At 50.8% G+C, this 13,696-nt stretch overlaps 1 protein-coding gene across 14 annotated transcripts in view; it reads left to right on the forward strand.

Moving 5' to 3' along the window:
• The first annotated feature begins 1,207 nt into the window (after positions 1-1,207).
• HNRNPUL1 (heterogeneous nuclear ribonucleoprotein U like 1) overlaps positions 1,208-13,696 on the forward strand; it is a 44,327-nt gene continuing 31,838 nt past the window's right edge. For 2 of the 14 annotated variants that reach the window (XM_054540463.2, XM_063719505.1), the window contains exons 1-4: positions 3,766-3,853; positions 6,960-7,082; positions 10,817-10,970; positions 12,718-12,791. In XM_054540463.2, coding sequence (XP_054396438.1) covers positions 6,965-7,082; positions 10,817-10,970; positions 12,718-12,791 — 346 coding nt within the window. In that variant the 5' untranslated portion in view covers positions 3,766-3,853; positions 6,960-6,964. Of the gene's footprint in view, positions 1,326-1,702; positions 1,725-2,904; positions 3,531-3,635; positions 4,076-4,564; positions 4,778-6,959; positions 7,083-10,816; positions 10,971-12,717; positions 12,792-13,696 lie in introns of those variants that run through there. The other 12 variants (XM_054540468.2, XM_024236501.3, XM_054540465.2 and 9 more) reach the window with 12 other exon arrangements.

Genomic DNA, 13,696 nt, shown 5'->3' on the forward strand with positions numbered 1-13,696 from the left:
TTAGGTTCTTTGCTGCATTCTGCCTCTCTAGGACCATGGTTAAGAGTCCAAGAATCCACATTTCTAAAATCTTATAGTTCTAAGCACTGTAGTTCTAAGACTCAAATGTTCTAAGTTTCTAAGATTCTAAAGGTCCACAGGTCTAGACTATTAGGTGCAATTTCAAGGTTCTAACCCTATACTGTAGTATTCTTTGGGGTGCCCCTCTCCTTCTTAGCCATCATTGCTTCCTCCTCCCCTCCTGTGGGGGTGTGCCCCCTTCAAGCCTGTGCAATGCATTAGGGATGCCTCCTTTCCCCCAGGGGATGGACGATCTCCCACCTTTCGGGCCATGTTGCCCCCGTGAGCCAATCCCTCACCTTCTGAGTACAGAGTGTGGACTCTAGTGCCTCCAGAGGGGCTCAGGTCACATAAAACTTTGTATATCAATGGGCTTCTGTCTCCTCTTGTCTCCTTTTAGCTGTGATGTGGCCCCATTCCCTGGCAATTCAGTTCCCCCATCAAAAAAAAGAAGGGCTTGGTGGGGTCTTGGAATTCTGTCCTCACTAGAGAGGGTAGAAATGAACATACAGATAGACAAAAAGACACACAAGCAAAGAGATACAAGTTCTCAGAAACCGCCAGTGAGGAACTGGCATACAGATCCAGGATCACAGACACACACACACACCGGTCCCCCGCAAAGTAACAGACATACCCAGGAGGACCTGGTCACAAATACAAAGAATGAAATTCTGGATCACAGACACACACACACCTGTCCCCCGGCAAAGTAACAGACACATGAATTAATGGACACACCCGGGAGGACCTGGTCACAAATACAAAGACTGAAATTCAGACGCATAGAGTAACACAGACACATAGAATTACACAGACACAAGCATATTTACAAACATGCTCAGGCAGATACCCGCCACGAATAGGAAGAGACACAGACCCAGAGTCAAGTGACACAAATACTCAAGAGACATGTAGAGTACAACAGGTACTCACAGCCCCGAACGTTCAGGCTGACATAGAAACACAGGCACAGAACACCTCCGATCATCACGGACCCACAAAGGGCCTCCAGCCAAGACCAGCCCACCGTGTCTGGCACGCACTCGCGAGCGGGCGTTCGCGGGTGTGGTCGGCAGCAAATGGAGAAACCCTTGGCAGCGCCCGGACGCCCTCCAGTGGCGGCTCCTGAGAACCGGGGACAGTTCAATCCGGGCCACAAACTTTTTTAGAACAAATCATTGTGGGAAGCTGGGAGGAGAGAGAGAGAGGAAGTCGGACGTGGGCGAGGGGCGGGGTGTCTGGACTGGAACCTCTGGGCCCACGTGAGTGTCTGTCCCGCTGCTGAGTGGGTGCTGTGTGTCTGGGTTGCTGTAGTGTTCGCTTGTAGTGCAACTATCCTGTGTTATCTTTATTATTCGATGCCGCCTGCCTCTGCGGACCGTAGTGGGCACATCTACACTGCAGCGGGGTGCCTTACCCAAAGCAGATCGGAATTGGGGCCGGGCGCGGTGGCTCGCGCCTGTAATCCCAGCACTTTGGGAGGCCGAGGCGGGCGGATCACTTGAGGTCAGGAGTTCGAGACCAGCCTGGCCAACATGGTGAAACCCCGTCTCTACTAAAAATACAAAAATTAGCCGGGCATGGTGGCGGGGACCTGTAATCCTAGCTACTCGGAAGGCTGAGGCAGGAGAATCGCTTGAACACGGGAGGCGGAGGTTGCGGTGAGCTGAGATAGAGGCCCTGCACTCCAGCCAGGGCAACAAGAGCGAGACTCCGTCTCAAAAAAAACGAACAACAAAAAAAAGAACTGGATGCGTCTGATCTGACGCACGCCTGTTTGTTTACGTCTGCGGGGTGTGCCTTTGTCTAAGCAGAGATAGTGTGTGGCTTCTGCGGGCTTAACGTGTGGCTCAGGAGGCAGTGGGCGTCTGCATCACGTATCCCGATTGCGTCTTATTCGAGTTTTGTTTTCTGAGTTAGAGGCGACAGGTGGTGGAGCGTTAGACACTGGGAAGCTCTGTGGCTTTTGTATTCCTGAGCGCGAAGGTTAATGAGGGATCCGTGGGGTTGAGCTTGTCGGTACAGACGCCAGACAGCCCGATTTACGGGAACAGCCGATTAGAGGATTCGGGAGAGCGGTCGGTGAACTTCTGGATGTCTTTCGGGAGGGGAAGGCTCTATGGTCGCGTGCAGAGCGCCCGTTCCACGTCAGGTACCCGACCATAGAGCAAGGCGGCCGCGGACTACCCAAGGGAAGGGGAGGCCGTGTCCTTTACAACTTGCTTCCCGTTGTTAGTCTAGTCTCTATAGCCAAGCCGTCGGGACTCTCTAAAGTCAAAATTTTGCTTTTCCTAAAGGTCACCGGGTTCCTTCCAGATTACCAACTGTGTATCCACTTAATCTCTATTTCGTACACCTCCTCCTACAGCGAAATTTGTGAGGCCGTCCTCTGAAGCACGGCCAATCTGGTGAACTTTTCCTAAAACGAGCCATCTCTACCAGCTTTAGTGAGCTAAGACAATAACTGCGATTGGTGGGCAGATTGTTTTGAAACCGCCCTAACGGCAAGGGGCGGGCTCCTGGTGAATTCATCTCTTTCCGGTTTCTTAAAGGCAACCGGAAGGAGGGGTTTCTGCCGACCCTCCATTTGATTGGTTCTAGTGGTTTTACCCGCTCGGACTCCTCAAGGGGCGGGAGATGTAGACCAATCGGAATGTGTGTTATAGAGACACTTAGTTTGATGAAAGGACTGCGCAGGAAAGGCCGCGGGACGCTCATTCTGAGATCTCACCGTTGATTGGTCCAAATCGTTACTCCCTTATTTTAATTGGACCTTACGGCAGCCGGCGCGCGAGAGCTACCCAATCAGCACGCGCTCCGCCTCCTGCCTTTTCCCGCCCTCCGCTCCGGCCTCGGCTTCGACGTAGGCCAACGCTTCCTCCCCGGTAGCTCCTAGGCCTTCTCGTGGCCGTTGTTTTGAAAACCGCGCTCTGATTGGCTAGATTTCTGGGCCCGCGCCCGTTGCCCCATGCACTGACCAATTGGCACTCATGTTACATCGGACGAGGCACGAGTCAGGGGGGAGGCGGTGGCGGCGGCCATTTTGAGCCGCCGCCGCCATTGGAGTGGGCCCCCCCCCTTTCCCCCTTCGCCTCCTGACAGGAAAGGTTTAAGGGGGACAGAGCCCTGGGAGGCCGGGCCGGGCTCGGGGGCCACCCCGGGGGCCCGGGCCATGGATGTGCGCCGTCTGAAGGTGAACGAACTTCGCGAGGAGCTGCAGCGCCGCGGCCTGGACACTCGAGGCCTCAAGGCCGAGCTTGCTGAGCGGCTGCAGGCGGCGTTGGAGGCCGAGGAGCCTGACGACGAGCGGGAGCTCGACGCCGACGACGAACCGGGGCGACCCGGGCACATCAACGAGGAGGTCGAGACCGAGGGGGGCTCCGAGCTGGAGGGGACCGCGCAGCCACCGCCGCCCGGGCTGCAGCCGCACGCGGAGCCCGGCGGCTACTCGGGGCCGGACGGACATTGTGAGAGTGCGCGGGGCGGGGGCCGGGGAGCCCGGAGCCTGGGCCGAGGAAAGGGCTGTGGGACGCGGGAGTCCAGCGCCTGAGGTCGGGGAGACGACCTGAGGATCGGGGGATCCCGCTACCCGCCGCCGAAAAGGATCTGGGGACCAGGGCCCCGGCACGACCGGAGGGTGGATCCTGACACTCGGTGCAGGGGGGACACTGGGGGAGGGGCCTCTGGGTTTCGGAGGTGAGGGACGGGGGTGGCAGGGAGGATTCCGTACCGTAGGGATCGGAGACCGGAAACTGGTTTCTGGAGCCGAAGAGAGTCGGAAGAACAAGAGGTTTTCCGTTTGGGTTGGGGAGGGTCTCGAAAATGGGGATCCTAGGGTACGGAGCTCCGTGGGTTTGGCGGTCGTGCTAGCCCAGCGTGTGGGCTGGAGGGTGGGGAGCCGTGTTTCCAGGGTGGGGAAAGAATGTCCCGGTGTGCGGGGCTGCGAGAGTTTTGAGGAAGGAGGATCCTAGAATATGCCACTGGATGCGATCCTGGGAGTTCTCCTATTTGGGTACGGGGGTGGGTGGGTGAGGTGGAGGTGCTGGTGTCTGTGGCTGGGGAGGGTCTAGTGGACTCAGTGCTTTGGAGTTTGGCTAGTGAGCATTTAGGGGCTGCGGGAGATTGAACTAGGGGGCACCCCCATCTCTCTTCCGGGGCTGGAAGGCCACCTTTGAAGCAGGCACAGCCTGGACATTAGGTGCTGGGAGATCTGGGGACTTTCTGGTTGGCTTCTAGAAGAGGTATAGGGAGCCCTGGTGTCCAGAGGCTGGCGGGGGAGAGGATGCTTCCCTGGACAAAGGATCTAGGGGTCTAGAGCTAAGAAGACTGAGGGCAAATAACTCTTGGGCTGCTGCTGACTGGTCTGGAGCTAACTGTGGGGTTTTTGGAGAACGGGGGTAGCTGTGGGTGGGATGGGGGCAGATGAGTTGGTAACATTCCAAGTGGATGAAATATGTGGCGGGAGACAGAGGATCCTGTGTCCAGCACAGGAGTACGTATCTGGCTTAGCGAATATCGGGAGGGGGGAGGCCGTAGGGAGCAAAGAGAAAGAAACCTGTTGACTTCACTGGAGGCCTCAGAGTGGAGTGTGGGGAATGTTTCTGGACCTGAGCGTCTCCAAGAGAAATCTCGTCGGTTCCCAGAAGCAGTTATTTGTGTACCCAGGGAGTGGGGGCCCTCGGGGAGCAGCACGGAACTCTGCATCAGCCAGGAGGTGTGACTGGGAATGGGTTCGGGTAGATCTGCGGTTCTCTGAGGAGAGAAAACCCTGATATGGGACGGAGTGAATCTTCAGTTAGAAAAAAAGCAGCTTTTGGGCCGGGTGCAGTGGCTCACGCCTGTAATTCCAGCACTTTGGGAGGCCGAGGCGGGCGGATCACGAGGTCAGGAGTTCAAGACCAGTCTGGCCAACATAGTGAAACCCCGTCTCTACTAAAAATACAAATATTAGCTGGACCTAGTGGTGGGTGCCTGTAGTCCCAGCTGCTCGGGAGGCTGAGGCAGGAGAATCGCTTGAACTTGGGAGGGGGAGGTTGCAGTCAGCCGAGATTATGCCATTGCACTCCAGCCTGGGCAACAAGAGTGAAACTCGGTCTCAAAAAAGAAAAAAGCAGCTTTCTTTCTCTTTTTTTTTTAATACAGATGGGGGTCTCGCTATGTTGCCCAGGCTGGTCTTGAACTCCTGGGTTTAAGTGATCTGCTCACCTTGGCCTCCTGAAGTGCTGGGATTACAGGCGTGAATCACTGCACCAGGCCTCAGGGCAGCTTTCTAGTAGGACTGGGAAATGGGGGGACTGGAAAGGTTAAGGAGTAAGTAGAAGGGGATTCTGGCATAAGAGTTTGTGGAGTTTTTCTGAAAAGAGGGCACCCACTTGGGGCTAAGGGGATGAGGAGAGAAATGAGGTAACAGAAGAGACAAGGTTTGGGATTGGAATTGGATACTTGTTCATAAGAGATAGTTTCCCGCAGCGGGATAACGCGAGTGTGGATTTGGGGTAGGCAGTGGCCTAGAGATTATCCAGGACCCAGGTGCTGGAAAGAGGACTTCCCATTGCAGAGACTTGTGAAGAAAGGAGTGGGCCTGTGTGCGTGTCTAGAGCAGGAGGGATCGTGGCAGGAATGCCTAGCAAGAAAGGGTAGTGGGGTAGTAGTGACCTGGTGGTCTGGCCAGAGAGTCGTCTCTGAGAGGAAAGTGAATTAGGTGCTTTGGAGCGTAGACTCTAGACTCAGACAGACTTCATTTCAAATCTGGCTTAACGATATTGGCAAGTCACTTCACCTCTGTGAGCCTGGTTTCCTTATGTGTAAAATGGGGTTAATCAACAAATAGTGTGTTCATAGCCCCTCCAACCCCTGGGGGGTGTTATGAATGAGATCACATGTGAAGGGCTTATCACTGGGCCTGCCTTTTATGAGAAGGGGGATGTTTTAGAGAATGGAGAAGGATCCTAGAGTCATAGCTTCTCCAGGAGAGGCTGCCTCTGTGAACACAGGAGAGAGATGCTGGGGAAGAGGCTTTGTGGGAAGAGGAGCATTGTGCTTGGAGCCTGGAAGCAGCAGAATAGTTTGAAAGGGCCTCATATTCCAATTAAGGAGATAATGCTATTTCTTTCTCTCTCCCTTACTTGCTACAACAAAGGCTTTGAGCCCCCTTCATGCCTCCCTTAAGCCCTCCTTCAAACTTGGTAAACAGACCGGTAGCAAACCACATGACCTGTGACTTTCCTCCCTTTGGGCTGCACCTGGTTTGTGCCCAGATGTATTTATCCTCTGAGAAGAAATCCAATCAGTTAGCAAGTGGCAGAATAGTCTCTCCTTCCCTTTGGTTCTGCCTCATGGCTCCTGGCATAGCCACTAGTAGGGCCCTTGGGGCCCTAACTGAGAGCTAGCCCCTGGGGAGGAGAGCCTGTATGCTGCCCATCCTAGCTTTCTAAAGTTCTCTCTGGGTTTGGCTGCAAGGTTCTTGAGGGAATTTCTGGTTTTAGTTCCACCTCTGAGCTTTCACACGTGTTATCCCAACCCCAGTAACATTCTCCATTCTCGTGACTGAGTCATCACGTATGTATCCTTTGAATCAAGGCTTATCTGTTATTTTCCAGGTCCCTTTCTTCGCTCCTGGTACTACTTTGTAGCCTTCAACACAATCATATTAAATTTTTGTGTGTATTTGTTTTAAGATTTGTCTGTCTCACTAAACTGAAGGCTTCAGTGGGGCAAGCTTGTCTTCAGCTGTATCCCAGGCTCTGGAGTATAGTATGCACTCCATGAATAGTTAATATTATTACTCTTACCACTCTTAGTTGAGCTCCTGGACCTGCAGATGCCTTCTGGACCCTTTGGTCCAGGGTTCTCCATGAACCGCCCCTCTAACTGGCCATTTTTTATTTTGTTTTAAGATGCCATGGACAGTATTACCAGGCAGAACCAATTCTACGATACCCAAGTCATCAAACAAGAAAACGAGTCAGGCTACGAGAGGAGACCACTGGAAATGGAGCAGCAGCAGGCCTATCGCCCAGGTAGGAAAATACACATGGTTCATCTCTTTGGAGGGAAACAGAATCTACATGGAGCCTTTATCCTCTGCTTAGAGTGTGTCTTCCCAGAGAAACTATGCATCTTTTTTCTTGGGCAGTTCATCTAGACTTTGTCACTCTGGCAAGAATTGTTTAAAGGAAAGATCTCAGTCCTATTTCCAAGTGTTGGGAGAGGGGAGGTTCCATGGTATCTGTATAAAAGTGATGTTAGTATCAGCCGGGTGTGGTGGCTCACTCCTGTAATTCCAGCACTTTGGGAGGCCGAGGCAGGCGGATCACCTGAGATCTGGAGTTTGAGACCAGCGTGGCCAACGTGGTGAAACCCGTCTCTACTAAAAATACAAAAATTAGCCAGGCATGGTGGCGGGCACCTGTAATCCCAGCTACTTGGGAAGCCGAGGCAGGAGAATCACTTGAACCTAGCAGGCGGAGGTTGCAGTGAGCCGAGATCGTGCCATTGCACTTCACTCAGTTTGGGCAACAAGAGTGAAACTCCATCTCAAAAAAAAAAAAGATGTTAGTATAAGCACCCTGGAGAGTTGAGACCCCTAGACTAATACTTGAATCTTATTTAGAATCTTAGAATGGGGGAGCCAGAAAGAGCCTTCTAAGTCTAATCTGGTATTTCTCATGTTCTGAAGATTATTATTTCAGGGGATATTATTAGGGGATTCTCAGAAAAGGGTTCCTTAACCAAATGTGTCTGGAAAATGTAGCATGTGCTATATCGTCTCTTGGAAATTCACTATGCTCGTTAGAACATTAAAGGCTCTGAGAAGTCCTGAATTTAAAAAAAAAAAAAAAGTGTGTGTCAGGCCTCAAGCCAGGTGCGCAGGCTCATACCTGTAATTCCAACACTTTGGGAGGCCAAGGTAGTAGGATCGTTTGAGACCAGGAGTTCCAGACCAGACTGGGCAACATAGTGAGACCCCTTCTCTACAAAAAATTTAAAAATTAGCCAGGCGTGGCTATGACTGACTACATGCACACACCTATAGTTAAAGCTACTCAGGAGACAAAGGTAGGAGGATCACTTGAGCCCAGGAGTTTGAGGCTGCTGTGAGCTATGATTGCACTACTACACTCCAGCCTGGGTGACAGTGCAAGACCCTGTCTCAAAAAAAAAAAAAAAAAAAAAAACTAAAAAGAAGTAGATCAGGACGCAGTGGCTCATGCTTGTAATCCTAGCACTTCAAGAGGCCAAGGCAGGAGGATCACTTGAGCCTAGGAATCCAAGACTAGCCTGGCAACATAGTGAGACCCCTGTTGTCTTTAGAAAAAATTAAAAATTGCCTGAGCATGGTGACATGCCTGTAGTCCCAGCTACTCACAAGACTGAGTCAGGAGGATCACTTGAGCCCAGGAGTTCACGGCTGCAGTAAGCTATGATCGTGCACGGCACTGCAGCCTGGGCGACAGGAAGACCTTGCCTTAAAAATAAAAACAGGCCGAGTGCGATGGCTGTTACATGCCTGTAATCCCAACACTTTGGGAGGCAGAGGTGGGAGGATTGCTTGAGTTCAGGAGTTCAAGACCAGCCTGGGCAACATAACCCTGTCTCTATAAAAAATAAAAATATTACCTGAGCATGGTTGCACATTCCTATAGTCCCAGCTACTCTTTTTTTTTTTTTTGAGACGAAGTCTCGCTCTTGTCCCCCAGGCTGGAGTGCGATGGTGTGATCTCGGCTCACTGCAACCTCCGCCTCTCGGGTTCAAGCAATTCTCCTGCCTCAGCCTCCCAAGTAGCTGAGATTTCAGGCACCTGCCACCACACCTGGCTAATTTTTGTATTTTTAGTAGTGACGAGGTTTCACCATGTTGGCCAGGCTGGTCTCAAACTCCTGACCTCAGGTGATCTGCCCGCCTCAGCCTCCCAAAGTGCTGGGATTACAGACATGAGCCACTGAACCCGGCCAAGTCCCAGCTACTCTTGACCCTGAGGTGGGAGGATCGCTTGAGCTAGGAAGCTGAGGCTCCATGAGCCGTGATGGCAGCACTGCATTCCAGCCTGGGCAACAGTAAGCCTCTGTCTCCAAAAAAAAAATTTTTTTAATTAAATTTAAAAACCTTGTGTCTTCTTGGGCTGGTGTTGCTGAAAATATTTTTTTTAATAAAAAATAGACAAAAAACCTTGTGTTGTATTGTTTAAACTTAGGATTTCCCAAGCATGTTAAGTATATATCTTTACAGAACAAAGTTCCCCATGATGCCAACTCTTCCTTCCCTTTTTTTTTTTTTTTTTTGAGATGGAGTCTCGCTCTGTTGCCCAGGCTGGAGTACAATGGTGTGATCTCCACTCACTGCAACCTCCGCCTTCCAGGTTCAAGTGATTCTCCTGCCTCAGCCTCCTAAGTAGTTGGGACTACAGGTGTGCCACCACACCCAGCTAATTTTTTGTGTGTTTTTAGTAGACATGGGGTTTCACCATGTTGGCCAGGATGGTCTCAATCTCCTGACCTCGTGCTCTGCCTGCCTCGGCCTCCCAGAGTGCTGGGATTACAGGTGTGAGCCACCGCGCCTGGCCTCTTCTCCCCATTTTATAGATTGAGAAGTTGGCTTGTCTGATGGCAGAGCTCTGGGGCTAGAACCTAGCATACTTGCTCCCCGGCTAGTCCTCTTGGTTAATAAGCAGCATTCCTTATCATTTGTGCCTTACTATTTGGAAAGCAGGGTCCCACTATTGAGAAATGATGGAGCCCGGACTGACCCCCAGTTTTGTGCTGCTTTTACTGTGTTGTGGCCCCCCAGTGCCTTTTCTTAGTGTATCTGGTTGATTTTGTCTAATGCCATTCTGGTTCATCCACAAAGTTAAATCCCCAGACATTTCTTGTGGGTGGCTCAGAACTTTACTGAATGTAGGTTAAACTGCAGATTTGTGTCAGGCTCTGTGAGACTTGTAGGATCATTCAGCCACAGGAGAATATTTTCTGTGCCGTTATCCACAGACATTCATCAGGAGCCCTGTGTGAGCCCAACCTATTGCTGGGAACCAGGGAAGCTCTCTTCAGGATGGCTGAGCACCATCCCGGCCCTAGAGAACCAGGAGACTTTTCCGAGAGATGTGGTCCACATGCCAAAGCTGGGGAGTGATCCAGAATGGTCTGGGGTTGAATGCAGAAATGAGTAGATGTGAATGAGCTTCAGCATCAGGGATTAATGCTGTGGGATAAATGATGGTAGCCTACATCTATGGTTTGCTCTTGGTTAGGCACTGATTCCTGGAGTCTGCCTGAGACTAGGACTTACCCGTGATCCACAGCACAGTATCCCATCCTGACTTTCTGTTAATGGTATGACTTAAAGAGGTTATTGCACCTATAGGATGGCTTAACCGGAGTGATTCTGGCCTCTTTTGGTAGGGTAACTAAAGCCCGTAGAGTTAGCTGCAGGACCACAGTATCCTGTTGAATTCATCTTCTTCCCCTCCCTTGCCAGACTGAAGAAGCTTTGTTAAGAACTAAGGCGGAGAGGTTCTTTGGGAAGAGAAATTGGAGAATTTAGGATCATGGCATCTCAGATCCTAACCCTGTACTCCAGTACGGCCTTCTTGGCTGGCTCAGCAGGCTTCTGTTGAACTCAGCAAGCCGCCTGTGCCCAGCCCTTCATCACTGTAGTGAGGATCCTGCTCACATCTCCCAAGGGAAAAGGGACCAGAAAAGTGATAGCTGGGGAGCTTGTGAGTGTCTTGACCATCTGAATTTGTCCTGACAATAGAAATGAAGACAGAGATGAAGCAAGGAGCACCCACCAGCTTCCTCCCGCCTGAAGCTTCTCAACTCAAGCCAGACAGGCAGCAATTCCAGAGTCGAAAGAGGCCTTATGAAGAAAACCGGGGACGGGGGTACTTTGAGCACCGAGAGGATAGGAGGTGGGTGTATGAGGCAGCAGTCATCCTTGCTCTGGTAGGTCCCTATATCCATAGCCTCGTGCTTGCTGGGGACATTTGCACTAACCTAGAGGGGCTGAGTAGAGATTCCCTCTGCTTTCACACTCTTCCTGTCCCTTCCCGTACTTACTACCAGATTCAGCTTTCCTAAACTTTTGGTCCTTCCCCCAGTTCCTCCCTTCTTACCTGCAGGGTAACTTCTAAATGTCTTAGACTTTCACGTGTGAGATGCCAGCCTGCCTCTTCTGTCCTTTGCCTTACTGCCCCTGCAGTCAGCTGCTTGATAACCGTAATGAAAGAAAGATCTGTTTTCTAACACTACTCCCAAACACACATCCTCTTCCCATTCATCCACTCGTTCAGTCAGCTCTCACAGTGCTGTCACGAAGTGCCCACTCTTGGGCTGGACACTAGCAACATACAGATGGACAGTGGGTTTTGCCTTCTGTTTTTCCAGTATGGGGACTCAGACACATACACAAGTAAGTCACAACCTCTGAGGTGAGTAGTCAGGATGCAGGTGAGTTTCAGGAGTTCAGAAGAGGGAGCAGCCTCTGCTTTGGTCATTTCCCTTCCCTAACAAGCCCTTCCCTCCTTTCCCTCCAGACCAAGTCCTTCCCTTCCCTCCTTCCTTCCTTCAGTTCCTGTCTGAAGCCTTTTGCAATTATGAAAACTAGGAATGGCCACTGTACTCATCTGGACTAGTCATCTGACATTCTATTTCCTATCTGGCGGAGTCCACCTTCTAACTAGCTTGTTACTCTCTTGAGACAGGGCCTGGATCTCACAGGCTATGATTTAAGTTAGGACATGGAGCCCACCTCATATGGGGTTCTTCCACTGCCTCCCACAGAGCAGAATCCTGGAAGCTACTTACTGATGGAGAGCAAAGGAAGAACACTCGCTCTGATCCTGGGCTGGCAGGGAAAGTTTCCTAGAATGGACTTAACATGTGATGAGCACAGCTCATCCGTGTTAGCACTGGCCTGGCGAGGCCAGAGGGGCCCTCTACCAGAGGGAAGCCTGCTGCTGGGAGAGTCAGCAGCCAAATGGGCATGGGCTCCCCATCTGTGCATGCAGTGCACTGCAACTACCCAGACTGTCCAGGCAGGACCCTGAGTGTTAGACTCTACCTTTCTACCCTTCTTCCTCATTCCTGTACAGCAGAAACCAACAGTGTTAAGTCCCTTTTTTAGTGTTTTGGTAGGAAAATGAATATCGTTTATAATTTAGGACACTGAAAAAAATGGGTCATCTCAAATTCTTACAGATGTAGGATTTTAAGAAGCCTGGTACATGGATATATAGTAATTATTGGGATTTATCTAGGCTCTTGCACATTCCCCTTCCTGGCCAGCACCCTTTTGGGATACCACAGCCTCCAAACAGTAATAGGGATCAGGGTGGAAGTGGTTGTCAACATGCAGAGGGTATGGATCAGAATCTTAGGGTGTAAAAAAAGAGTGAAGAAATTCCCTAAATGATTCTGATGCCCCGCTTCAGCAGAGCATGCCTTCTCCAATCCCTGTCTCCACCGTAGGAGTTGACGGTCATTGCTCTCCTTGCAAGGATGTAGGGTTTCAGAGTTCTTTTGCACACCTCTGTGGAAGGAAATGGAGATTCAGGAAGCAGTCTGGAGGCCACTCATAGATTACAGCAGAACATTCATTTTCTTTCCTTTGTGCTCATCCATTGTTCTTGTGTGACTTAACCCCTGTTTCTAATACAGGGGCCGCTCTCCTCAGCCTCCTGCTGAAGAGGATGAAGATGACTTTGATGATACCCTTGTTGCTATTGACACTTGTAAGTCTTTGGAGTGTGCATCTAATTCTGCCTTACAGTCAGTATGGGGAAATTGTGGTTTTGACCTTCACCAGAATCCCTGCCTGGCACCGTCCAAAGACACTGTTAGTCCACACGTGAGACACAGCTCTGGAGCAAGAGTACTGGTTTGGAGGCAAAAGACCTACTCCCAACTCTAGCAGTGGGACCCTGGGCAAGTCATTCTACTTCTCTGAGCTTCCCTTCAGGAAGGAGTAAATCTGCCATAATAACCTCAGAGGATTTTCAGGGAGACTCCTCAGTGGATATAGGAGCAGTTTGGAAAACCCTGAACCGCCCTGTACACACAGGGGTTGTCATCTCATCAGGAAGGGAATCTGAGTGCAGCTGGGGAAACTTAACTCTTTGACAGCCAGTTCCCATTTCCATCAGCTGCTCACGTTCCTGGTGAAACCAATGCCACTGTGTCCTGTGAGGCACTAACCTGGCCCGCCCTGCTGTCTGTCCTCCAGTTCAGTTTTCTTTCCACTGGATAAGTGGCTTTCACCTTCACTGTGCATCTGAGCATTTGGAGGAATTATTATAAAGGTCCTTCGCTCAGACCTCCTAGTCAGAGTCTAAGTGGTAGAGCCTATGAATCTAAATTTTTACATGCACCCAGAAGCCCAGTCAGGTCTGAGAACACTGCACTTCTCAACAGAGCAGAAGATAAGCAGCAATTTATTCATCTATTTCTACAGAAGCTTATGTTTATAAAGCACTGGCTACATGCTTTAATAAGAGATAAAAATATACACAATCTCTGATATCACAAGCTCTCGAAGACAAAATCTACCCAGAGTAGAGGTAAACATTGTTTAAAAAGTGTTGGGTGGCAGTGGTTCATGAGGCAGCGTCTGATGAAATGCAAATGTACAGATCATGGC

This window comes from Pongo abelii, chromosome 20 (genome assembly GCF_028885655.2).
Source record: "Pongo abelii isolate AG06213 chromosome 20, NHGRI_mPonAbe1-v2.0_pri, whole genome shotgun sequence".
Taxonomy (NCBI): domain Eukaryota; kingdom Metazoa; phylum Chordata; class Mammalia; order Primates; family Hominidae; genus Pongo; species Pongo abelii.